The following is a 27,164-nucleotide window of genomic DNA, read 5'->3' on the forward strand; positions in this document are numbered from 1 at the left end:
TAACATGGCTTGTTGCACAGTGAAAATTTTTAATTTTGATGAAATCCAATTTGTTAATTCTTTCTTTTAATGATTTTACTTTTGGTCCAAAGGCCTGAGAACAAGGAGCACCAATGTCCAAGGGCATGAGAAGATGGATGTCCCAGCTCAGGCAAAGGCAGCAAATTTGTTCTTCCCCTATCTTTTTGTTCTATTTGGTCATGTGGCAGATTGGATGATGTCCACCCATCCTTGGTAAGGGTGATCTTCCCCAGCCCTCCCCACAAGCTTCATTGAGATATAATTGACATACAACATTGTGTAAGTTTAAGGTATGTAATGTGATGATTTGCTACACATATATAAAGAAGGGAGCGGTGGCATGGAAAAATACTACAAAATAAAGGACAAAGATCTTCCTTTTGAGACGCTGTTGACACGTACACATTTCAAACTTCAGTCTCTGGGGCATTACATTACCTTCAAGCTTTTGCCATGTTCAACACCAACCCAACTATTATCTTTTAAATATATATATATATTTTATTAATCTGATAACCTAATTCAATAGGCATTATGTATTCTAGTCTTGTATCTATGAAAGAGAAAGTATATATGGAAATTAAAATATTAAAAGTAGTCCATCTAGACTTGTCACTAAAATTGTTTCAAAAACCATACATTTTTCTTTCCCAAAGGTGATCCCTAACTCTCAATATGGCTCCCTTTGAAAAAGCAATTAGAATGTCCTCAACCCTGACCCAGTGATCTGTTTCTTCCTCCCCTGGTCAGCCTGCCCAGCATTGCCTGTGACATCAAGGCTTACTCGGGTTCACTCGGATGGGATTTAGTGCTCCTTAGGAAGAAGTTTCTTAGTTGTTATCACTGAAATCAAGTGATCTGAGAGGTAAATTGTCACTGATGTACATACCTGAGAGTGCTATGATATGTAGGTAAATGTCCCATCCTTAATTTTGATGTTTTTAGCACTGTCGATGAGAGCTGGTTATGGACAACAATAAAGACATGATCTTCAAAAGGCGAAATGGATGTTTGAGAGTCTGGAGAATAACAGCCCCCAAGACAGTCATAACAAGGTCAAGCCGTGAAGAATAGGTGGAAGAGTTTAGACAGAAGAAGATTCTGTTGAGGAAGAGCCTTCCCAAAATAGAAACTCAATGACTGAGGGCTTCAATAGTGAAGGTTTTGCTTCAGTCCTGGCTCTGCTGATTGTTGATTTCATAACTTGGGGCAAGTGTATTGTACTTCCATGTATCCCAGTCTTCTCATCTGTAGAATGGGGAAAATAGCTCTCATCTCCCTCATAGAATTGAAGACTGAATGGAAAACATGTACGGGAGCAAAGCATTTATTGGAGTCCCTGGCACATAGGCAGTGCTCAGTAAAAAGTAGATACTATTGTTATTATTATTATTATTTGGTATTACTATGGTATCAAACAAAAGATCCTGGAATTCGAATAGACCACACCGAACACTGAGAGCTACCAGGAGGCGGTGTCTGCCAAGATGTGCCTGCTCCGAGAGCCTGTGGTTGCTAGCCTTGCTAGCCGGGGCTCTCTGGATGCCTACAGCCAGTTGTGCGGCTGCACTGGAGGTGTGTGGGGTGCCGGGGCCTGGCGGTGGTGGTGGTGGTGATGACTCACTACACAGTAGGACGTGGGAGATAAGGGGGTTATGCTCCTGAGGCAGCTCCCAGAACAGAGGCGACTTTGCCTCCAGGAGGCAGCAGGGTGGGGAGGGGCGGGCTGGCAACCCTGTTGCCATATCTCCATGGTTGGCTCAGCTTCTCTAGGAGAGACACTAAGCCCAGGCCACAGTGGCTGTTCACAGGGCTCATGGAACACAGCACACCTGTGCCTCAACCATCTCTTATCTAATCTGATTGTCCCTACTACCATTTTCCTAGAGAAACATCAGCCCAGAGGGCTTGACTGGGTAGGAAAGGCATGGGGAGGGGAATAGGTGTGAGGGAAGCTAGAAGTTCAGGGTTGATTATCTGGGGAAGGGGAGATCAAAGAGAAGGTACAATTGATTTGCATCCAAACAGACCAAAAACCTCTAAAATCCCAAGTCATCATTTTGGTCTCAAGATGATGCCTACAGCAGCCCTTAACCACAATTCCACTTTCTACCACCAGCATCACCACTTTCTTGGTCATCCAGAAAAAAACTATGAAGCCCATCTGTGACTGTTACACTCACTCCCTCTTCCCCGACTCCATCAGCTTCCATGACTTTATTCCCTCCCATAAAGTTTTTCTGTCCATGTATTTACATCCCCTCCACTGTCAACCTGGGCCAAGCCTTCACTTCATTATTCCTGTACCACCCAAGTACCAGTGCGTCTCTTGTCTCTCATCTTATCAATCCAGATCCCCAGTACCACCCCAGCTTTACATGGCTACTATTTTCATCACATTAAACTCTTCCTCAGAAGACTTCAATCTCTCCTTTTGTGATGCCCAAAGCCCAGACTTTTCTTCATGACTTTCCTGATACTCTATAATATGGCCTCCATAGGCATGTTAGCTTTGTTCTAGTTCACTAACCATCGACGGGGAGCCTTACCTCCATCCCAACAAATGCACCATAGCGCAGCACTGATGTGGGCAGGAAATACTGCTGAGGTACCATTAGTGCGACTATCCTGTTTTGCCTGGGATGGGAAAACAAGGGACAGAGGTGAAATACCTTCTCTCAGAAATGTGCTCACTGCGACCGCGGGGGAGACCTCATTATGATGTGGGAAAGAGAGTTTCTGGCTTGGAATGCAATTAATTCCTACAAATCTTTATAAAGCAACTTAGGTCAATAGGAAGGAAAAAGGGACACCATCCCTGCCACTAAAGATTTGCAATCACTAGGGAGATGAAGATGCGTCTGTGTGGAAGAGAGCACAGAATGAAAGACTCAGTAATGCCTCATTCTTCCTAGAAGGTATGAGACCCTGTAAGGTGGGCAAGGCAAATATTAGACTCATTTTCTAGATTATAAAACGTTCTCAACTGCTTGAGAACTTAAGTGGCTTGTGTATTGTCACAGGGCTAATAATTAGCAGATCAGGGTCTCCTGGCTGTGCACTGCTTTGCCTGCAAACAGTAGCGTTATGACATACCCTGAGAGGCATCAAGCATTCCCAGGAGCTGTGAGAGCTCCTGGCTAAGGTGGCATTTACCTGAGAATTGAAGGACCCGGGAGATTTCAATCATAGGAGAAAGGAGTAGAGAAAGAATATTCCAGAAATAAAGAAACTCCTTGAGCAAAGGCACAGAGCAGGACAAGAGGAGCCACCCAAGAGCAAGATTGCTTGAGGAGTGAAGACTCCCTCCCTTCTCCTCCCCTGAGAAGCTGAGATAAACGAGGAGGAGAGGTCTGGGTGTCTCCGGACTGATAAACAGACTCCACCCAGAGGCCAATAGCATGGGTATGGGGACAGGAGCGTCATGTGGCAGAAGTGCCCCTTCTCCAGGACAAATGAACTGGGGTTGGGGTAGGAGGGAGGCTATTTCCTGAACCCCTGTTTTCATACTCAACACCTAGGGCAGAACCAGGAAGCTTCTGGAAGCCAGGGAGGCCTGACAGACGGCAAGTCCCCTGGAGAAAACCGTTCCCTTCTGGGGTCAGATGGCTAGGGTGGGGGTGGATGGCCCTGTGTGCGAGTGCTGTGCCCCCCCAGTAGAGAGGGGGGAATGTGAGGCTTGGAGAGCAGAAATGGGAAAGGAGAGGGAGGTATCCGGAGAGGGAGGAAAATAGGGGCGAATCCAGGGGAGGGGCCCGTTCTGAAGCCCGTCTGGGAACACTGCCCTGGATGATAGCGCCTGTGCGACAGGAAGCGTCAAAACGACCTGATATAACTCTCTTTCATGCACCCCCTTCCTGAACCAGCTTCTCTCCCCTCCCTCCTCCTCAGTTCAGGAGGGTGGAGACCAGAGTGAGGAAGAACCCGGGCCGGGGGAATGAGCCGGGCAGGTGGAATGAGACCTCCCTGGAACCAGGAGGTAAGTGCCGTCCTTGACCCTTGTGGGGCAGATGGATGACGTCCCTTCCAGCTCTAACATCCCACAAACTCTCACCCCTCACAGCCCGCTTGGTCCTTACCCATAACAGGCGGCGTTTCTTGTTTGCACATCTCTCAGGGGGCCAAATAGGGCTGGGTTTGGGGAGAATGAGGAGAACTATCTCTCTACAAAGGGGCCCTGGCACTAACTTTTTCTTTCTCTCTCCTCTCCCCTTTCTCTTCCTCACCCCTCTCTCCCAATCCCCTCCATCTTGTGGTTTTCACTTCCTGGTTCCCTGCACAGAGATCTCCAGAAGAAAGGCTGCCCACTGCCACTGAACCTGGCGGACAGTGGTCCATGGTCAGGCGGGTGCTAACGGCTGGCCTGCTTTTCAGTGTGCTCCTTGGTTTCTCTGTGCTTTTGGTCTACATCTTCCGGAGCTGTGGCCCTAGTAAGCAAGATCCTGGAATCCCCCAACCTAGTCAGCCCTTCCTCATTAGGGGCAGCATCTGCCTGCCCATCATCCTGAGGCTTTGTGCCCACGGACTTATTTACCACTCGTTCTACCTGACCCTCACCTCCCTCCCTACTTCCCCACTTCTTCCTCCCCATCCTGCTCCTGGTCCTGTCCTTCTCACAGGGTCCCTCTCCCCTTTCTTCACCAGGCCTTCCTTTGCCTAGCCCCTTGGGGGAGCCCTGTCCCTTTGTCTCTCCCTCTCTCCCTCTCCCAGTTCTGAGCTTTTCCCCGCAGGCCCCTGTAAGACTCCTGTGTGTTGGGATCTCCTGGCTCGTTACCTGGCCTCTGGAAACACCAGTGTGGCCCCCTGCACCGATTTCTTCAGTTTTGCCTGCGGACAGGCCAAAGGGACCGATTATTCTTTCCAGGCTCTTGCCGAGGAGAACAAGAGCCGACTTCGGAGAATCCTGGGTGAGGCACTCTGGGCAAGTGGGTGGCTCTGAGCCTAGAACTATCTTGCTGTCCCAAACCTGTGTGCTTGTGGGACAGCTGATTTGCTTCTCCGTCACCGCAGCTTGCACCTCAGTACCTCCCCCCTTCTCTTCTGGTCCCTCTCGTCATCTTTCCTTTCCTGCTTGCCCAGGACTACGAGTTCTCTTCAAGCTCTCCCCTTCTTTGTTACTGCCCCTAAATGTTCTATTTCTCTCCTGTGCCTGGGACCTTCCCCACCCATGTCCCCTCAACACCTGCTGCACATAAGCTCATGTGTCCATCACTCTCAGCCTCCAGCCCCCCACTCTGCTTGTCTTCTAGCGCCCCACCAGTGGTCAGTGTCATCCTCTCCTTCCCGGCACTTCCCGGCCCCCTATCACCATTATCTCCTGTTCTCCATGGAAACCTTGGACCTTGGTGTGAAAGCTCGACTGGACAAACGGGGATACTGGGGCTGGCTGGTTGGGATGATGTGGCCAGTGGGGTGAGAAGTTGGGGGGGTATCTGGCTGTGTGCCAGGGAATGGATCCAGACAGGAGCAGAGGGTGTTCTGGCAGAGGAGAGGGCCCACCTAAAGCCCTGGGGGTACAGAAGAGGCTATGCGTGGAGAAGACAAAAGAACTGACAGGAGAAGTCTGGGGGAGGAGCTGCGGCTGTCTAGGAGGTTGGAAGTGGGTCCCAGGAAGTCGGAGGATGGTGGTGAGGATGGGGGAATAAGATGGGGTACGATAGGCATGCATTTCCAGTGTCAGGAAGCTGAGGGAGCTGAGGGAGCGTGTCGCGGTATCCGCTGGAATTTGGGACATATGAATGTATCCCTCTGCCCTCCTATGGATGGAGAAAGAATGGAGGCAGGCCTTCCCTTGGTAGTGGGGCCATGCTTCCAGTTAAGGCCCAGAGATGAAAATGTATGCTCAGGACAAATGCTGTTGCCCATGAGAGAGTGAAGGGTGTAGGGGGCTGAGGGACAGGTGGTGGGTATTACAGGGTGGCTGATTCCAGAACATTCGCCTTCATGTTATTGCCATGTGTTTGCTTGTTTCCTGGGGTCCCGAGAGAGGGTCTGGACCCTGTTTCTTCTCCTTGCTAAGCCTTTCCGGATGAGTTTTCCTCCCTCTAATCCCTCAATGTTCTCTGGTTTCCTCAATTTTTCTAATCTCTTCACTCACCTCCTTCCTGCCTTCCCTTTGCACCCTTTCTCCTGTACCCAGAGGTGCTCCTAGGTGTTCTCGTCTCTTCCTTCTTTCCCATGTCTTTTCCTCCCTGATTCTCTTTCGTGTCCCCTTTGTTTTTCTCAGTCCTGCCCGCACTCCCTCTTCCTGCACTTGTTCTCGCGTCGAGCTGATCCAGCCCTCCCATCGTCCCACCTGTCTGCATCCTCCCCTTCCTTCCATTTCCCTGGGGGGTCCTCCCTTTCTCACCCACCTTCTCTGTTCAGCTCTCTACTCCTCTAATTTTTTCATGCTTCCTCTCTAGAAGCCCCAGGTTCCTGGCATCTGGGCTCTGGGGAGGAGAAAGCCTTCCAGTTCTACAGCTCCTGCATGGACACAGATGCCATTGAGGCTGCTGGGGCTGCCCCCCTCAGACAAGTCATTGAGGAGGTGAGACCCGGGGCCGGGTCTAGATACATAATGCATTTCTAGACACATAACATGTAGGATCAATGTGTGCTCAGTGCTGCCCCCCCTTTTTATTCTAGAAAGGGGGGAGGGTGTCTCTTTCCTAGGGATCTCCAAGTTCCAGGAGGGAGATGGAAATGGCAGTACCCTCTGGAAGCATGAGGACCCTGGGTGCAGTAGAGAAAGAAGGATAGAAGTGGGGCCTGGAGGGCTCCAAGCACTGAGAGTAGCTGTCAGGCAGTAGCAGCTGTCTGAGGAAGGGGGTGGGGGCAGGTCTCCCAGGCCATCCCCCTATGCTGAGCCTTGTCTCTCTGCTTCCCAGCTCGGAGGCTGGCGAATCTCCGGTAATTGGACTTCCTTAGACTTTAACCGAACTCTGAGACTTCTGATGAGTCAGTATGGTTATTTTCCATTCTTCAGAGCCTATCTGCAACCTCGTCCAACCCCTCCATACACACCAGTCATCCAGGTGAGGGATGCACTGGCAAAAATGCAGTAAGACCTGGGCCTGCCTCGTATTCTAGCCTAGCATTTCCTATGGAAGGTTGGGGGCTGGAGAGAGAGGACAAATGTGCAATGTGGGAAATATCCCTATCTTGAGGGAAAATTATTGATGTGACAGCCAGGGACACTAGGTGAAAATTAGGGAAAGAAGCAGTAGGGCCAGTCCGGAGAAGACAGACGTAGTTTCTATCATCCTTACTGTTTATCTGGATTATCCCTACTGCCTCTTAATTAGCCCTCTTATCTCCAGTATTGCTCTCCTCTTATCTACTCTTCATTTTTGCTAGAGGGACCTTTCTAAACCAAGAGCTAATTATGCTATTGGCTCTGTTTAAATGCCTCCAATGCCTTACCAGGTCATCATGATCTAGTTCTTAATCCTTAGCAAAGTATTGCAAGTCCTTTTGTGATCTGACCCTTACACACTTCTCCAGCCTTATCTCCAGCCGCACCCCTTGTCCCCCTTAAACCTCAAGCCACTCTCCCTTATAACTTCAAGAATATTCCTCAATTCTTTGACTGTATGACTCCTTTTGCTTGCAACACTACTGCCCAACCCCCCAAACTCAGCCTGGAAAATTCTTACATATTTTTCAAATTTGGGGTTTGATATTTATCTCTTCCAGGCAGACTTCACTGACACCCTAGTTATGAGATAGGTAGACCCCTCAGTCCTCCCACTTCCCAAACTCTCATCATTGAACACCGTGTTAAAGGCCATGAGCCCCTGAAGAATAGGACCACACCTTATTCACCTCTGTTCCTCAGGATCTAGTAGCGGGCCTGGCAGCCAGAGGCCCACAGCAGGTGTTTGCTAAACAAGTAAATAAATAAAAATGTTGAAGGTATCAGTATTGTGGTAGGCAATGGAATGCCATCTATTTAGCTCCTGCTCTCAAAAATTCCACAGAATTATATGGGGATGAATATACAAGAAAAGCTGTTGTTAATCAGTATGAGGCATTCTAGATTTCTGTTCTAAAGGGTATGTTCAGGAGCTTAACTGGTGTGGCCTTTAGGGAGTAGTTAAGATCTGAAATGGTTAAGGAATGGCTCAGAGGGGGGAGAATGTGAGCTGAGCCTTGAAACATGGTTGAATCGCATAGGTGAAGGTGAAGCTAAGGGCATGAGGAGGGCCTTGGGAAAGTCCTGAGCTAAGGGAAGAGGCTGGGATGGTGTAACTCCTCTGTGGGGTCAGTGAGAAGGCTGGTTTATGGAACAGAGGATTTGGGGGAGGGGTGAGGTGTGGTGGGAGATAGATAAGAGCAAGACTGAAGACTCGAGGTTGGGCCTGATTATTCCTGGCCTCAGAAGCCAGATGGAGGTGATCACGTCGACTTAATAGAAAAAAAAAGTGCTGCTGGGTCCTTTCAAATATGATGGCTGTGCATTGCACTTAAGCAGAGGCAGCAATTTTAGAGGTCAACCTGGAGATGTTGGAGTCTAGATGAGAAATTTGGAGCTTCTGAACTGAGATGATTGTGAGGAATTGAAATGGAAAGAAAAGGTCAGGCATGAAGATTTAGGCAACTTCATCCCAGTGGTGATGGTCCATGGTGCTTCGAGAGGACTTGGCAACTGACTGAATGTAAATGCAGAAAATGGAGAAATTGGAAAATGACCCCAGAGTTTTGATGTGCTGTGAGTGGGAGGAGTGTGGTTACCATCCAACTGCAGACTGGATGGACTCTGAGGAGAAAAATAGGTAGACAGAATGGACTGCAGAGGGAGCACCCGCATAGGGGTCTGGGGGCAGGGAAGGGGAGTCAGACCAGCGTGGCTGAGCCACAGAGGATGGGGGAGGAGCGTCTCAGGAGGGATGGGTCACCATGGATTCCAGAGATTTCTGAGCTCAGAGATAAGGAATGAGAAGACACCATTGGGAAACTTCTAGAAAAGAGTGTCAAGACAGTTTTGGAAATGGACAGATTGTACAGAGTTTAAGAGGAAGGCAGGGGGTTGAAGCAGAAACATAGATGACTTTTAGTTCTTCAAAATGTGGACATAAATTGTGACAGAGGAGCCATGTGAAAGATTTTTCAAGATGGGGGAAGTGTACAGCTCGAAGTGGGAGCGGGATATTGAAGTTGGAGCAGAAAAAGGCAAAGTGTGGGAGCAAAGATCTTCAGAACAGAATCAAGGACATGCCAGGACTAAGGTGGGGCAGATGAGGTAAGTGAGTCACTTACCTGTGCGTGAAATCAAAGAGGATACCAAAAACAGTAATCAAACTATTTTAATATTTAAAAAAAAAATCAAAGCCAATGCAAAAATCCCTTATAAACAAAATATCAAATTTTTGTTCATTGTGGATTTTTTGAAGAGATTATTTCTCCCCAAAATGGACCAAAATTTATTGCAGACTTTAAAAAAAATCTTTAATTTTTCTTCAAAATGGAAAAAAAATACACTTTGGATTTTCGGGAAAAAAATCCATGATGAAAAAAGCTTTGATATTTTAGTCAGCATGGATTTTAGCATTGATTTTTTTTTAAGATTTTATTTATTTATTTGACAGAGAGAGACACAGTGAGAGGGAACACAAGCAGGGGGAGTGGGAGAGGGAGAAGCAGGCCTCCCGCGGAGCAGGGAGCCCAATGCGGGGCTCGATCCCAGAACCCCGGGACCATGACCTGAGCCGAAGGCAGACGCCCAACGACTGAACCACCCAGGCGCCCCTAGCATTGATTTTTATTTAAAAAAATACCAATTAGGATATTTATCTTGATTACCATTTTCAGTACCTCTTAAATCTTGCACCTGAGATAGTTTCTCACTCCCTTAACTCTAGACCTGGCCCTAGCACAGGGGATGGCTCCCTTCAGGACACGGATTAGTATGCTTCTTTCTTGATGAGCACCCCCAAACTGGTTGAAATACCCACCCTGTCTTGACATTTCCATGCCTAGACTCTTTTTCTCCATCACTCCTGGCCCCAATCCCTCCCTTTCTTTGTCTTCTCTGCTCCTTCTCTGTGTCCTGAGGCCATCTTCCATGGTACATTCCCCTCCTCCCCACACCTGTCCTCTCCTTCCTCCATGCTCCCTACTTCTCTCCAGTATCTCTTGTGTCCAGATAGACCAGCCAGAGTTTGATGTTCCCCTCAAGCAAGAGCAGGAACAGAAGATCTATGCTCAGGTAAGATGGCTCCATGCACAAAGGTCAGGTCCTGACCTCTGATGCTCAGAGAAAGGCAGGGGCCTCTGGTGGCTGTGACTGAGGTTGCCCCTCCCCCAGATTGTGCGGGAATACGTGACTTATCTGAACCAGCTGGGAACCTTGCTGGGAGGAGAACCAAACAAGGTGCAAGAACATGCCTTCCTGTCCATCTCCATTACCTCGCAGCTGTTTCAGTTTCTGAGGCCCCTGGAGCAGCGGCGGGCACAGGGAAAGCTCTTCCAGATGGTCACTATTGACCAACTGCAGGTGCCTTGAACTGGGGACTGGAGGGGGATGGGCATGAGGGCTTCCCTCCTAAACTTTCTTATTCTCCTGATCTCCTTTCTCCTCATTCCCTAATTCCTTCCCATCCCTAACTTTCCTGGTTCCATCCCTTCCCCCCAAAACCCCCCTCCCCACTCCCTGTCAAACCCTGAGGGAAGGGAAACCTCCTCTCCTCAATCCCATCCCCCTCAGCCTTTGTGTCCCTCCTCTAAGGAAATGGCCCCTGCCATCGACTGGTTGTCCTGCTTGCAAGCGACATTCACGCCAATGCCCTTGAGCCCCTCCCAGCTCCTCTTGGTCCATGACCTGGAATATTTGAAAAACATGTCTCAACTGGTGGAAGAGCAGCTGTTGAAACACAGGTTTGCCTCAGGTGGGATCGGGGAAGTATAAGGGCAATGGAAAAGGTCTGAGGACCCAGAGGCCTCAGGGACAAAGAAGATTATGGAAAATGCATGCTGATAAGGTCCTCCCAGGAAGATGGAAGGGATCCTCGGACACAAAAGGTTAGAGAAGGGTTGGGGTGGATGGCCCAAGAGGGAATGGAGGGAACAGGAAATATGAGATGTTTGGGGGGCACAGGAAAGGGAAAACACACATGAAATGAGGAATACAAGTGCCCAGAAAGATACAGGGTTTGCTGGGAGTAGAACCCAGCCTGTGAAGAGCCTCTAAGCTATAGGAGATGCTAGATGGCCAATCACTAGGGACAGGGAAGGCATTTGTGTCTTGTCAGCAGCTGGGAGGTGTGGGCAGGAGGTGGAGGCACATGAGGCCAGTGGATGAATGAGGTGAAGGCTGGGGGTTCTCTGGGGGGAAAGCTGGAGGAGAGGCCATTTCTCAGCTGTGAGAGGATTCTGAGGTCGTTGTGGGTAAGGGTCTGTGTTGGGCTGCCATCCCCAGTGCCTGGGTGGCCACTACCTGAAGACAGCAGCTTCCTTCCAGGGGCTCGGGCTCAAGGCCCTTCTTCATAGTAACTCAGTGGCAGCAAATTCTAGAAATTCTTTGTGAAGGAAGCTAAGGGCCATTCTTGTGGGTGTGAGCAAGTTTATGTAAGGTTACAAATCAGATGTAAAGTGAACTGAGATTTCTTGGTTGTGGAAGTAGATGAATCTGTTGGTTAAATTCTTTAAGTCCAGTGTTCCTCTAGCTCAGACCCTTCACTCCCTGTGACTTGAGAAGTCACCTCTGCATCTAGTTCCTTCTACAACCATTCTCCAAGCCACACCAAGAAAAGCTCTTCTTAACTTATTCCAAGGTCAAGCCCTTATTTTCTATAGATACAGAAGAGAAGGGCCTTCCCCCGGGAGTATCACGGTGACTACACAAGGGGAGGCTGTTCTCGAGGCACCCCCAGAGCCCTGGGTGTATGTGTCCATCTCTTTTCCCTCCGCAGAGACTTTCTGCAGAGCCACATGATCTTGGGGCTGGTGAGGACCCTTTCTCCAGCCCTGGACAGTAAATTCCAGGAGGCACGCAGATCGTTGATCCAGAAACTGGGGGAGCTGACCGAAAGACCACCCATGGTGAGGAGAGGAGGGGATGAATTTTCCCAGAATGGGGGCTAAAGGAGCATTTGACATTTTGAGGGATAAATGTTGGCATATCTCTCCCAGAGAAAGGGTATGAGGGCAGTGACCTTCAATGTCTGGTGTTTCTATAGAAGCAGACAGGTTGGGCATACGGTACTTATATTGAGGACTGAGATGCCAGGTACCAGACATTTACACACATCTGGCTACTTTTATGGCCTTTGGCTGAGTATTAAGGTATAAATATAAGACTCTACAATGATCAACAATTGCTTTTCCTTTGTCATGACCTTTAAACTATTTACCTAGTTATCCAGAGCTCTGTGATTTAAGGACGTGGACCTAAAGCTTAGGATTCACTGGGACATGAGTAGCTGGCAGTGGCCTTTCCTCTATCTACGTGATTCCAGTGTTTGATGTTCAAATGCACTTCACAAAGAGTTCATCTCTGACATCTAGTGGGATCTGTTGGGCCACAACATGGGCTTTGTGGTCCAGATCCCAATATATCTGAGGTGGTGGCTGTGTAGCAAACACACTAACCCAGGTCTCCTATGTCACATAAAATGTGGAGACACTCCTTTACCAAGAACTTTGAAACCCTAGGTCAGACACGTCCAAATGCAAGCAAAGGTATCTAGAACATTAGATGCTCCAACCTCAGTCAAGGCCTCAGTGTAGTCTTGAAAATCACTGCGGTTTCTTTTTCTTAGTCATTTGTGGACCCTTTCTGTGGCTTGGAGAAACTCACTGCTTTGGCGACCCGAAGCATCTGTGGAATTCAGAGAGGGAAAATGTATGCATAGGGACTGCGATGTCGTTATTGAGTACTGGGAGTGAGATATTTTTCTAAACCCTTTAGATATGTATGAACTGATTTAGTCCTCTGAAGAATTTCATGAGGTAGGCATATCATTTATTCCTATTTTATGAGGGGGAAATTAAGCTACAAAATCTAAGTAACTTGCTCAAGGTATTATAGCTAGTAAGTTGGTAGAGCTAGGATTTGAACTCTGGTAGTCTGGCTTGAGGGTCTGTGCTTGATCGCTGTGGTAAGAATAAAACAAAACAAAACAAAACACTCCTTTTTAGGACTTTCACTCGGGTGGGCAAGTCCCCAAGAAGCTTCTACCCAGCCTTTCTCTTGACACAGATGAAGCAGACAGAGCTCCAACTCCTCTTAGTTGGCATTGCTACAAAATCCCTGGCAACAAACAGCTTCCTGTCAATCCCAGAACCATGGTCTGATGGCACTTCTTGAAGGATGTAAGTGTGCCGATACTGAAATCACACTTGAAGAACTTAGAAGACTTACAAATTGCTAAAGTTGCCATCCTTTATATACTTATATACCTCCTTTATATCCAATTTGTCCATCCTCTTATACCCATTGGATTATAGCTGTCCTTGGGCTTGAAAGCTGAGTCAAGTTCTACCAACAAATAGAATAATAGCTAATGAACAGTGAATGTTATTGTATGTCAGGCACTGCTTGGAACTCTTAGCGTGGGTGCTTTTATTTAACCCTCCAGAAACACTCCGAGGTCCTCAGAAGGGGCAAGTAACTTTCCCCAGACCACACAGCTCATTTAGTGAAGAAACAGACCCCAAAACAGACCTGTCCACCTCAGGAGGCCATGTTTTTAATTACATACTATGCAGGATTGAGAAATAAGTGAGTAGGAAAACAGAAAATGGGTTGGAAAATTCTTTCTACAAAGGTCAAGATAGTAAATACTTTTGGTTTTGTGGCCCATATGGTCTGTGTTGCAACCACCCAGCTTTGTCCTTGTAGCACAAAAGCAGCTACATGCGGAGTAAATGAATGGGTGTAGCTGCGTTCCAGAAAGACTCTGGCTCACACAACAAACACTGAGAGTTCCCAAGAGGGAGACCTGAGGGAGGGTTTGAATGGCAGTGGGATCTCTGTGCTGGAGGTAGGACAGAGGCAGTTATCTAGAGAGTTGAAAGGGTTTTCTGGCAAAGAAAGGGACATCATTTCTTTGGGACAAGGCATGGAGCAGGCTGGCTAAACTTTGGGGCCACGTGGGGGATCCCCCTGTAGCTCTGGCTGAGAAGAGATGACGAGGCACGTGTGGAAGGTTCTGCCTGCTTCTGCTGGCACAGAGAGCCAAAGGGAGGAAATCAGAGAGGGATGTAGGGAGCCCTCTGGGGCCCAGTAGGCCACTGGCAGGCCTTGGCTTTTCTCGGCATGAAATGGAGGCCTACAGAAAGATTGATCTGTTTTATGTTTCAAAAGAACATAATTTGAAGGTAAGCAACAGGCTCTCTGATGGATGTGTGCCATGAGGAGAGGAGAGTCGGACATGTCCAAGGCGCCGGCCTTGATGTGACCAAAATTCATGGTCCTACCCAATGGTTATTAATTGCAGATTTCTATCCATATTCTTTGGAATGAATTCTAATTTATAGCGTCCTAATTCAGAAATACTATATCTCATTATCTGGCAATATTTTGTTGAATAATTTTGAATACGTAGTCAATGAAATGGCCGTTAAGCCAGGTCTTTCTCTTATTAAACTTGAGAAGCTGAATTTGGAGAAGTAAAAGCAGAAGGTCACATTTGTACCTGTGGAGTGAACTCTTTATATTCATCCCAACATCCTGACTTGTTCAGGTGATTTTAGCCTTTGTTCCAGTCCTCTGTTGTATTACCTTTCCCTTCCCACTGTTGGTCATTTGCAGTTTTGTTTAGTGTATCTTCATCTGGACTATGATTAAAATCCTGAAGAAGGAAGAACAGCATGTCAGGTCATTGAAGACCTAGCATTAAATTCATCAGTTCATTTATGCAACAAAAATGTTTACTGAGCACCTACTCTGTGCCAGACACTTCTCTCTGCACTTGGGATACCACACGAACAAAAGACAAAAGCTCCTGCCCTCAGACACTGATATTCTGTTGAAGGAAGAAAGACAATAAACTAAGTAAATAAAATATGTTCAGTGGCGATTACTGTTACGGAGAAAGAAACCAGGAAAGGGCGAGATGGCGTGCTAGGTGGGGAGCGTGTTGCAGTTTTTGGTAGGATGGTCAGGGAAGCTCATGCGGACTTGGAGTCATTAGTCACTGAGGTTTCATTATGGTTCAGCCAGCTAAAAAGTCACACAAATTACACTACCTTCCAACACAGATTTCTGCATCTCATTTGCAAGGACTTAGTTTATGGCTCTACCAAATGCCTCCATGAAACCAATGGCAACACAGTGAGGGAGTACATTAAGGTTTACAAAGTGCTTTCAATGTAGTGTTTCACCTGGTCTCCCAAGCAATGCAATGGGGGAGGCAGGACAAGTTTTACTCTCCCGTGGACAGCTCCTGTCCACGAAAGGGCAGGGGTTAATAATCCACATTTAGTAAATGTTGAATTCTCTGTTCAGGGATAGTATCATGGTGGTTCCTTGAGGATGAATCCGGCCAATCGACGTGTTTTCTTGGCCCTAAAGCTTTTGACAAACTTTTAGCTAATCACCAACAGTTAAAAATTAGGAGATGGCACACCAACAGTCACATCTCCAGCATTTTTGTGTGCATGTGTGGTAAACGTAAAGCGTAGGCAGCAATGGGCTAACATTCTTCAGGGGTCACAAATGAGCGGGTGCTGAGTGAGGCAGCTCTATTCAGCCTGGGTGTGTTCTGCCCATTGACCCTTGTCCCTCTGTGCCCCGTGGGTCTGACGCTGCTTCTCAGTTACACCACCACGTGGCCCGTATCCGAGTCCGTGACTCCTGGTCTCTGGGTTATCCAAGTTTGGTGAAGATTTTAACCAGAAAAATAGTTATTATTTTGGCATCATTTATCCTCGGTGATCCTCAGCGGATCCCTTAGTAGTTACATGCTGTTTCTCAAGTGTTCAGAAATGATCGGTTTAATGACTCATTCTAGAATTTGGTGTTGAAATTAACATTAAGGATTCCTGGCTGACCTGTAATCTCTAAAATTTACTTTCCCTCTACGGCAAGTTAAGAAAATTTGTGCTTCCCTCCAGAGTTCTAGAATTTTTTTCTGATTTCTATTATTTCTTAAATATTATTTGTGGTTCTAAGGTTATATCTGCAACTTGTCTTCTGTTCCCTAAAATTAATCTACTGGGCTTCATTATCTTGACTTTGAAGTATTTCTTTCATCTTTTATATTTTGGCAATGATTTTTTCCCCCTATATTTCTTTCTTTCTCTCTTTCTCTTTTAGAGAGAGGGAGCGCACACGAGAGAGAGTGAGGGGGAGGGGCAGAGGGATAGGAAGAGAGAGAATCTTAAGCAGGCTCCATGCCCAGGGCAGAACCCTATCTCATGAACCTGAGCTGAAATCAAGAATCAGACACAACTGACTGAGCCACCCAGGTGCCCCTCTTTTTCTCTATTTTTAATATATATGATATGCTCTATCATTCCATGTCTTGAAAGACAACGCAGATGCTCAGAACCCCCAGTAGAGGAATATATAACCTGTCAACTTCCACCCCAAGACCTACATTTATTTATAGATTCTGGAAGTTATTTTCCTGCTCATTGGAGATGTGACCCAGCACAACTGTGACCAAAAGAATCCCAGAGTTTCACAGGGGTTAGCAATGGGTAGTTTGAGGTGGCATCTATGCCCTCCAGTAACCAGGTCAGAGCCTGCTGGGGCCCAGGCTATGGGGACAGGCACGGAGGAGGCAAAAGCTGTTGGAAAAATGGGCAGGTCTTAGCAAAAGCGATCAGAAAACAACTCAAGAACCAGGAGTTATAGAAAGGGCAGGCAGATCACACTACCAGATTCAAGGCTGATGTGTTTGTTGCTGCCCCAGGGGTGGCCCCTACCTCCCCCTGAACCCACCGCCAACAGCCTGATGAAAGTCAGTCTCAGATCCAGGCCGGACAGACACTGAAGGTGGCCAGCAGAGCCTGCCCTTGACCCAGTCATGGCTGTCAGATCCAGGTTCTCTTTCAATTCATCTTTGCTGTGCATGTTTGTGTTTTAGAGCTGCAACCAAGACACTATAGAAAGTGGCTGAGTCCTTATCCTCACAAGAGGGGACAAGAATAAACAAATGTGGGTAACCAGGTCTGGGGCAACCTTCAAAATTGTGAACGTCAGAACAGGCAGGCCCAGAAGTGTCTTCTTCAATGACAACAATACTGGCCTTCGCTTTTTGTTTCCTCTCTTGTGAGAAGCCTCTTAAACTCTCTCTCCAATCTTGGCGCCAGAAAGCATAGTGGCAACCTAACTACCTTCCCTGTGAGGAGATCTGTGAGGAGTAAATAAGTTACAGGAATGAAGTCTTGTGACTTCATCCCACTTACCCCAAATTAGCATATTAGCTATTTTTCCAGAGTCCCAGATCAACCTTCCCCTAGGCCAGCTCTCTCACCCTCGGCCCCATCAGCATGTTTCTCAGTTGGCCTTGTGTCATCTCTGGGCCCACTTCATGGTCAGCTCCTCAAAGCCATCCACACCCACCACAAACACCTCCCCAGCATCTCTCTTGTGTTGCTCATTTTTTCTGTTCCCATACTAAGAACACCCCAGTTGCCAAGCCCCTACTGAGTTTTTGTCTAACCATCTGTCTGCCTTTGAAGTTGACAATATGTCCTTCATCTCATCCTCTTTTCCCTGATTTGGCCAAAAGTTTCTTAGCTCTCTGAATTCACGTTTAGTCTTTTCTTTTTTCTCCTTCTCTTGCCAAACAATATGGCATCTAAAATCCATTTTCACTCTGATCATTTTCTTCTTTGTAAGACAAAGTCCTACCAGATGATCCACGATAACCATTTGGAGAGTGGGGGAAGGTGGCAGAAAGGAGAGAGGAATTACCTTCTCCAATTTCCATTTTAATATGGGAGGTTGGCAGCCTTTACTGGGCTACCAGCGTGGTGCATCTGGCGGGTGGGGACTGGGTGGCCAACAGACTTGCTGAGGTGAGAGGTTTGCTATGTACTCCTCTCCTATCCAGGAGCCTTTCTGTCCTCCAGAAGGGTACCTCTGAGAGGACTTGCTTTCAGATTCAGTAGTCAATAAATAAGGATGATGTGCCCAATCCAGGCTCACGAGACTAATCCTGGAGGACATAGCCCTTTTTATTACCAAGTGGTAATAGCCCTATGTGTATCACCAAAAAGGATGATAGAGCAAAGTGAGACAAACCCAGAAAGACGGAGAAGAGAGCCTCCTCTGGGGGTAAAGGTCTAGACAAGATAGGCCTGGGGAGATGGATGAGGAAGAATGCTTGATGGGAGCCATTCATTCCAGCTTTGTCTCCGTAGCCTTCCCGCCCTCGATGGATGAAGTGTGTGGAGGAGACAGGAACCTTCTTCGAGCCTACCCTGGCAGCCTTGTTTGTCCGTGAGGCCTTCAGCCCGAGCACCCAAAGTGCTGTATGTGAGGGCTCTTCCCCAGCCCATGTCCCTCCACCCCTTCCCACCCAATCATTCTCTCTTAATTCTATTGACTGTGTCCTATTCAATGGTCTGGATGGTCGGGGAGTCAGGCAGTCACAGAGAGAGAGAGAGCACTATGAGAGAGAAGTCAAAGGTGGCCAGGCTGCATCCCTAGGGTTTGCATAGTTTTGCTATGGGACACAAGTGTGCACAACATGCACGGAATTTGGACAAGTTACCTAACTTTGCTGCTCTTGTGTTTCTTCAACCATAAAATGAGAAAATTGAACTCCATGGCCTTTAAGGCTACTCCCTGTTTATCTATGATTTTTTAACAACACAGGAAATGGCAGGAGAATGGAATGATATAATCTTAAAAAGTGCAAGTAAATGAATACTGAGTAGTCTTTGAGTGCCTACCATGTGGCTGATACTCTTGTAAGCACTTTGCATGAACTATTTTAATGACTAGTATCATCCTAATTTTAGAGAAGAGAGAACTGAAGCACACAGAGGTTAAGTAACTTGCCCAAGATTGGCTGCCAAATAGTAGAGTCAGGATTTGAGCTCAGGCTTCTGATATCGTCATCCATTTACCTCTATCAAGAAAGGATACAAACAAGATGGTAGATGGCTGGGAAAGCAGTAACCACACAGTCAGTTGTGAAGCTGGGAAGATTTTAGCTTGTTGGAAAGCTGAAATGCCCAGGAAGATGGAGAGAGGAAATGCAGGCCTTAATAAAGAGAGTGTGAGGACAAGGGCCCTCAAGAACAGAGAAGGGAATGATGGTCCTCTTCCTCCCTCTGCTTTCTGAGTGGATTGCCTGGCCAAGGGTAAGGCCAATGGTGTCTCCTTCCCCTGGCAGGCTTAGATCTCTCCATGGAAAGGAACTGTCTCCCCCGTTGACCTCAGGAGTGACCAGCTCCCATCCTCCCTTTCTGTGCATGGCACCTCCTTTCTGTCCCCACAGATCTCTGTGCTCTGGGTTTCTAGTCACCTAGTAAATATTCCTACTTTCTCTCTCAGAGATCTTTCCCCTTCTCTGGTAGCTCCTTGGGGCCAAGGCCCTTCCTAGAGGCCCAGTGGGCAGGACCCCAGACTGAGGCCAACCCTGATCCTGTTTCTCTATCCCGGCCCCTTCTCAGGCCATGGAACTATTCACTGCGATCAAGAATGCCCTCATCAGCCGCCTCAGAAGGATTCCCTGGATGGATGAGAAGACCCGGAAAGAGGCCCAGAACAGGGTAAGCTCAGGAGTGAAAGACAGGAGTCAGGAGTCAGAAGGGGTGGAATTGAGTATTGGATCCAGAGATCACACTGGTGGGAGGAGAGTGCAAAGGCACAAGGACACATGGCAAGTGTAAACACCAATATGCTGCACACACACACACCCTGGTGACAATATAAAAGGTGGGACCAGGGCAGTGAGCATGAGAAATTCCCTCTGATAGACTTGGAGTAGGTAGGTTTCTTCTACATTTTGTGTCTCTCCCCAGGTCACCCAACTGCAGGTGAAGATGGGGGCCCCAGAATGGGCCCTGGAGCCATCACTGGCCAGACAGGAATACAACGATGTGGGTCCCTGCCCTTGCCAGCTCCTCATTAGTCCTCAGCCCCCTGACCCGCCTGAGTGGCAGACAATCTGTTTACCCGGGGCAATCCTAACCAACCCCTTCCTTGCCCTGGTGTTGGCTGGGTTTTATGGGTGAAAATCCACACTGTGGGTCTTGCCAGCAGAAGAACAGAACCTTTTCGGGTCACGCTGAGTGTGTGTGCACGCATGTACACATGCATTCTTGTGACTTGCCTGAGTGTGTTTATCTGTGCACTGATTCATGTGAAGCCTGTCTGCCCTGACATGTGGTGGTGTCATTGTGCTGCTGTCCACTGTAGTATGGATGTCTGTGTGTTGGGGCTTATCTGTCTATGTTCAGATGTACCCATCAAGGTGTGTCAGTGGGTATCTGTATTTGTCTCTGTGTATCTGAGTCACCTCCTGCTTCCTCCCAGATACAGCTTGGACCCAGCTACCTGCAGTCCTTCCTGAGCTGTGTCCGATCCCTCCAAGCTAGAATTGTCCAGAGCTTCTTGCAGTCTTTCCCCTACCACAGGTATAAGAGCAAGGGGACACAGACCCTGCATCTCAGAGATACCCATTCAAGATTAGCAGCAAAGATGAGGGCTTGGGGAAACAGGAACAGCAACAGAAGTTGAGCGGGACTTCATGTCTGGTGGGCGGGACCATAAATGATGCAGCTGGTGTTCATATGTGCTCTTCCCATAGGTGGCAGGTGTCCCCCTGGGGGGTCAATGCTTATTATTCAATACCTGACCATGTGGTGGTCTTCCCAGCTGGACTCCTCCAACCACCATTCTTCCACCCTGGCTACCCCAGGTAAGGGCTGTTCCCTGAGGGTGGGCAGGGGATTTCCCAAGCATGATGGACAGATGTTACGATGGATGGGACTTGTGGTCGGAGAACTGGGGTCAAAAACTTGGAAGGACTCTGGGAGTAAGACAAACCTCTGTCTCCCTAGAGCCGTGAACTTTGGCGCTGCTGGCAGCATTATGGCCCATGAGCTGTTGCACATCTTCTACCAGCTCTGTGGGTAACAGTGGACCATTGGGAGGTGGGGCCATTGGGAACCCAGGTGAAGGCCCCAAAAGAGGCCAAGAGGAGGAGAAAGGGAGGGCTTCAGGTGGGACAGTTCTGAATCCTTTGCAATGCTTCTGGGGGCCAGCCCAGTCTGTGGTAGCCAATTGTCCTCATCCTTACATGGCGCCTCACTATTTCTTTACCTGGCCCCATTTTCAACAGTACTCCCTGGGGGCTGCCCAGCCTGTGACACCCGTGCCCTACAGGGGGCGCTGCTGTGCCTGACACACCACTATGAGACCATTCCGTTACCCAGTGGAACCTCCTTCAATGGCTCTCGGACATTCCTGGAGAATGCTGCAGACATTGGGGGGCTGGCCATTGCACTACAGGTAACTCCCATCCCAGGAGCCAGGATCTGTTAATAGCCATTCCTTCTACCATCCCTCATGCAAATATAGTTGTAAAGCCTTCTGCCCTTCATTTCCCCACGGAACAGATGGGGATCCCCCTCCTACCCCACAGATCCCTCTTTTCTGGGATATCCATATATCTCTCACAAGTATGTGAGATATATAGTTTTTTTTTTTCTCCCCTGGCTTAGACCAGTGTGTCTGTGCAAAACTTGGGCAAAAGGGCCACAAACTGGTTTTGGGTGTTGTGTGTAGGGCATCAGACTTGCAAATGGCCATGGGTCTGGAGTCTAAGGGCTACTCGCCATCCCACCCCCATATCCAGGCATACAGCAAGAGGCTGTTATGGAACCATGGGGAGACCATCCTGCCGAATCTGGGCCTCAGTCCTCAGCAACTCTTCTTCCGAAGCTATGCCCAGGTAGACTGCTGCCACCTCCCTCCACGGCTCTCTCCATGTCAGAGAAGTATCCTACTGCTAACGCTTAAAGAACGGCTCCTCCCTGAAATGCCTTCTCCCAAACAGCCCCAACTCTCTGCCACAGAAGTCCCCACTGTCATCCTTTCATACCTATCACCTGGGACCATCTTTTCATATTACTATAAATTCTTCTACCAAATTCGGGACCCCCTTCAAATAAAGAAAAAAAAACTCTACTGCCAAATCCCTCTCTCAGATGAGCCCAGCTTTTTCTTCTCTCATTTCTTCTCAAAACCGAGCCTCCAACAGACTGTCTCTAGACCACATTCCTTCTCGGAGACCTCACCCCCAGGTGTGGTCCCCACCTGACAGCACCCCCTAAGTCCCCCACCAAGACACTGCTCCCAATTCCTCAATACACTGAAAGACCCCCTCACAGAGTTTTTCCAATAAACCCCACCTCTCAGTCACTGACAAATGGTCTGAGTGCACAGCCCAGGCCCTCCCTCACACGCCTCCTACCAGATTAAGTGATGGACAGATGTGTGGCCTGATCCCTGCTCTCATCTCTGTCTGCTGTCTTTAGTCACCACCCTGGCATTGTTCAGCCTCGTCCTACTGACCCTGACCTTCCCTACGATTCTGCCTTTCTCCTTACCCTGGGCTCACCTCTCTTTCTCCACAGGTGATGTGTAGGGAGCCTGGCACCCAGGAGCCCCAGGATCCTCACAGCCCACCCACCCTTCGAGTCCACGGGCCCCTCAGCAACACCCCAGCCTTTGCCAGACATTTCCACTGTCCACAGGGTGCCCTCATGAATCCCTCCAGCCGCTGCCAACTCTGGTAACCTGGCTACCACAGAGACTTCAATTCAGATGTCACAACATCTCCCTGCTCCAACCATGGGATCAGGCAATAATCTCCTTTCTCCTTCCCTTCCAAAAATAAAAGCTGGCACTTGGCATCTGCCTGTCCCTTAATGACTCTTTCTTGATATGTTCTATGCCTAGAAGTCAGAAAAGATAAGAGGAGAAAAGGCCGAGAGAGTTCCAGAGACACAAGAAGAGGAGAGAACGAATGATTGGTGAACTAGTGGGTCTAAAGGTCAGTGGGCCACAGGTCCAGCAGTCAAACGGACCAGTCTGAGACAAAAGGGCTTCAGTTAAATTTCAGAAAGCTGCCCCCAAGTGTTTTCAGGATTTTATTGTTATTACTTTTATTGTTGCTGCCCCCTTGCCCTAATGTGCTCTCCCGAGCAGAGCCAGGAGAGGTGTGGGAGAGAGAAGTGCAAGGGTCTGGTGTCTCAGGACCTGGGAGATGGAGCTCAGAGGGTGGGGAGGCAGTGAGGCTGTGGCGATGGGTGGTTGGAAGGCCAGTGCCAGGATCTCTCGGATGTTGCATCCTGAGGTGAAGAGCCACTGGCCAGAGGCAGGAAGCCATGCATATGCCTCCCGTGGGAGCAGTGACCTGGAGCCCAGTGAGGAGAGAGGGTCAGTAAGCTATCATGAAGCGGAGGTAGATATCCAGGTCCTCATCCAGAAACCAGGCCACCACCTCAGCCTCAATGTCCCTCATAAAAAAACCATGATGCTGGCCAGATTGAAGCAGAAGGCTAGGTCCAATAGGTGGTCACGAAGAGCTGCAGTGTTTGAAGTCTTGTCATCTTCCTGCTGGGCCATGTCCACAATCTGCCACATCTCACCCACTGAAGAGGCCACAAAGTGCTCTTCAAAGTGCTCTTGGTCCTGGTCTGGAACAAGGGAGAGGGGAAGGCACTGAGGGGGCTGATCCTAACCTGCCCCTACCCTGACCCCAACCTGTGCCAGAAATGGGACAATGTTGAAGAATCTGGGAAGAAGTTAGGGCCTGGGGCTTTTAGCCCAGTTGTGCAGACCCTGTCCTTGACCAAGGGGGCAATGCTCCATCTAGAGGTCTCTTCCCATCTGTGTTCAACCACAGCACACACACCCCATTTCCACTTCAAACTGTCTTCTCCAAAGCACAGTACACCACTCAGAGATGGAGGGACCACCTTAGAGAAGGACAGAAATCAGAGACTCTTCCCAGACAAATGCACCCGTGCCTCTACACACACAAGATGCTGCACTTTCGGCTAGCCTGTGGTGTGCCCCTGAATATGGCCCTGGCCAAGAACCCTGCTCTAAACCCTTTCCCCGACCCTTTCACACTACAATAATAGGGGGCTGAGCTTGTCTCCCACAACCCAAACCTATCTCAGGTTTCACTCCGGCCTGATAAGTAGTGGGGGACTGACTCCAAAGAGATCTGATCCTTAGCTCCAGACAGCATCCTCTCTTCTCTACCTACCTGTAGAGGGTATCTTCTCATTCTGACTCCTCTCGTTGGGGTCCAGGCTGCCTTTCTGAGGCTTCACTCCCTTGACCCGCAGCAGCAGCAAGATGGTGGCCAGGAATGCTGCCCTGCAGAGCTGGGAGCCCAGGGAAGTCATGGGCCTGCCCATCCGCTGCCTTTGGCCTTCCCTACTCCCCAGTGCCCAGCCGGCTCCCCCGCCTCCCTCCCCTGCCCCTGTTCCAGCCCTTACCACTTCCCAGCACCGTTTCCTTCCCTTCCCTTCCATAGGACCTCTGACTTCATGAGCTTTGTGACATCACAGCCATGGGACTGCCCCTCATTCAGGTCATTAGAGAGTTCCATTGTCACGCAAGAAAGTGGTGAGTAGCCAGCAGCAGACAGCAGAGGCTTCTAGGATGATTGTAGTGGGTCATCCTGTGGAGAGCAAATGACTGAAGAGTTTGCCAAGTACTTTCACATCCATTTTGTCATGAGATCCACATAGCAACCGGGACTCAAAGTCATAGGATCATCATACCCATTATACAGATGAGGAAACTGAGCTTCCCAAAAGACATGACTCTTGCCCTTAGCATCACCCAGACAATAGGGGTAAATCAGGACCCTTGACCACCTCTTTTCATTCTAGACATCACCTCTTCCTCTCTTCCATGTGGCCTCTCTCCAAGGAAAGTGGCTTGTAGAGCTGAGGCCCACAGCAGATGTGAAAATATCCGATCCTCAAGCCCTGGGCTGTACATGAAACTCAGGCCCATCAAAAATGAGGGAGGTGGAGAGGCACAGGTGGAGGGGGAGGAAAGTGTACATGGTGTGTGTATGTGTGTGTGTGTGTGTGTGTGCGTGTGTGAGTATGCACATGTGTGTGTGTATGACAGACAGAACAGGGTCCCCTCCACCCAAGCAGAAACCATTCCTTCATTCCTCACCCTCCCCTAGACTTTCCTCTCCCTGAGCCTTTGCCCTCTTGTACTGGTAGACTGAAACCCCGCTTCTCTAGTTTTATAGCCTCTTATTATTTTCAGATACAAAGAAAAACTTGTTAGATGCTCATTCTCTAAACTCCTTGCTCGATGGAAGTAGAGTCCTTAGAGAAGAACCAGTGTGGCAGAGAGGCGAGGATCCAAACAACAGATCTCAAGAAACCTGCCTCAGTGCCCCAGGCCCGCCATGCCCATGAACCTGGTGAGCACAGATGTGTTGGCAGTAATGGGCTGTGGCAAATTACCTCCTGGAGCAGAGATGGTTGGGATGGAGTGGGGAGGGGTGGGGTGAGCTTGGGAGTTAGGATGAAGATCTGCCTGGACAACCAGAAACCAGTGCAGGCCATGAGCTATAGGAAGGGTGCTGGGCAGGTGGGAGAAGATTGCAGGCACACCTGAGCTATCACAACCAGCTCACACCACTCCTGGAGCCCATGCATCCCACACCTGAGTGAACCACCAAATGCAGGGGCTGGGCCATGCACAGAAATGTGTACCCTTTCTGGAAAGAGAATTATAGACATGGGAGTGCAAGTGGAGACTCCTTCCCATAGATGGACCCCTGCTAGCAGATGAGCTCACCTGGAGGCTCTCAATGCCTCTTGTTTTCTTCCTCTGATCCAGCCCAGGTGACGTGGTGACTGGGTAGTGGTACAGGAGGTCACTTGATGGTGGGAGAAGAAAGATTCAATGAAGCAAGTGACCCTGCTCACCCCTACCTTGCACTCATTGACCTTCAGGTCCAGGAAACAATGCTTGGGTGGAAAAAAAAATCACTAATCTGGTTACTTTGGGGGAGGAGCTTCTTGGTTCCCGGCAAAAAGAGAAGCCCTCTCATGCTCTGTGCATATCGATAGGGAGGGCTGCTGGGGGTGGGGCAGGCTGGTGTGGAAAGAACTGGGTTGTACTGACCACCATTCCTCATATTTCCTCACTACCCACCTGCCCCATTCCCTGCGCTGGAAGAGATAAATCCTGCAGGAATGTAATTGTTTTTATTATAAAAGTATTTAAAAGTAGGAAAAGCAAAAAGGGCTAGTAATTCTACCATTCAGTGAAAATCACTATTAATGTTTTAAAGTGTAGTATTTAAAACCTTTCCCTACATGGCTGTGGGTACATGGAGTGGGAGAGTATTTCCTAGAAAATAAAACCCAGGTATGATTCATTTTCTTTCTCCTCATCACATCAGAACATGAGGTCTGACTGGTTTGGCGCCAAGGGGCTCTGGGACCTGACAGTGTAATGAGGGGCTCTTTGGCCATCATTGAGTCTCCCGAGACTGCAGGGAAGCTGCTACCTGAGGGAGAGGGGTCCTAGGTGTTTGTGTCCACAGAAGGCTGAGGGAGCATGAGAAGGAAGGAGGGAGAAATAGGGTTGTGGTGGGGGATATGACAAGGGTGGAGGAGTGAGGGGAAGAAGCCAGAGGAGAGCAAGGAACTCCTTAAAGATGAGGCGGTAGAGTTGACCCCCCACACAGTCAAAAATCCCAGTGTAACTTTGGACTCCCCCAAACATAACTACTCATAACCTACTGTTGACTGCAAGCCTTACCAAAAACATAAACTGTCAACTAACACATATTTTGTATGCTGTATGTATTAGATATTGTATTTTTGTAGTAAAGTACACTAAAGAAAATTGTTAAGAAAATCGTATGGAAGAGAAAATATGTTTACAGTACTGTACTGTCTTTATCAAAAACTATCCACATAGAAGTGGCCCCGTGCAGTGGGCCTGGGCAAGTGAGAGGGTGGAAACCCAGAGGTGGGGGCCCGTTCCTGGGCCCCCCTCTCTCCCCCCCCCCAGACCCAAGGACAGAGCCCTTGGTAGCGAGCCCCCCTGCACCTGCTCTGTGCGGCTCTGACCGGGCCAGCCCCTCCCCGCCCCCACCGCCTCCAGGATTAGCTTTATGGTTTGAGTGTTGCCTCGGCAGGCAGGTGCTCCTTTCTCTGCCAGCCCCCTGCTTATCAGTGCATCTACAACC

At 48.7% G+C, this 27,164-nt stretch overlaps 2 protein-coding genes across 2 annotated transcripts; one reads left to right on the plus strand and one right to left on the minus strand.

Annotated features, from left to right (window-relative positions):
- The first annotated feature begins 1,508 nt into the window (after positions 1–1,508).
- KEL (Kell metallo-endopeptidase (Kell blood group)) lies at positions 1,509–22,812 on the plus strand. The gene is given in 20 exon segments (XM_032401272.1): positions 1,509–1,596; positions 3,913–3,953; positions 3,956–4,000; positions 4,304–4,451; positions 4,752–4,928; positions 6,426–6,550; positions 6,891–7,037; positions 10,148–10,210; positions 10,310–10,498; positions 10,730–10,878; positions 11,913–12,042; positions 18,319–18,429; positions 19,579–19,677; positions 19,930–20,007; positions 20,444–20,544; positions 20,718–20,828; positions 20,971–21,038; positions 21,252–21,421; positions 21,768–21,863; positions 22,549–22,812. Coding segments are annotated over 20 exon segments (2,298 nt in total). The 3' UTR covers positions 22,711–22,812.
- A 245-nt stretch (positions 22,813–23,057) lies between these two features.
- Positions 23,058–24,462, minus strand: LLCFC1 (LLLL and CFNLAS motif containing 1). The gene is made up of 3 exons (XM_032401273.1): positions 24,427–24,462; positions 24,192–24,312; positions 23,058–23,613 (listed from the first exon to the last, which is right to left on the minus strand). Exons 1-3 carry the CDS (start codon positions 24,460–24,462, stop codon positions 23,435–23,437), a joined length of 336 nt encoding a protein of 111 aa, XP_032257164.1. The 3' UTR covers positions 23,058–23,434.
- Between the last annotated feature and the right edge of the window lie 2,702 nt (positions 24,463–27,164).

Source organism: Phoca vitulina, unplaced genomic scaffold (genome assembly GCF_004348235.1).
Source record: "Phoca vitulina isolate PV1807 unplaced genomic scaffold, GSC_HSeal_1.0 scaffold4, whole genome shotgun sequence".
Lineage (NCBI taxonomy): Eukaryota > Metazoa > Chordata > Mammalia > Carnivora > Phocidae > Phoca > Phoca vitulina.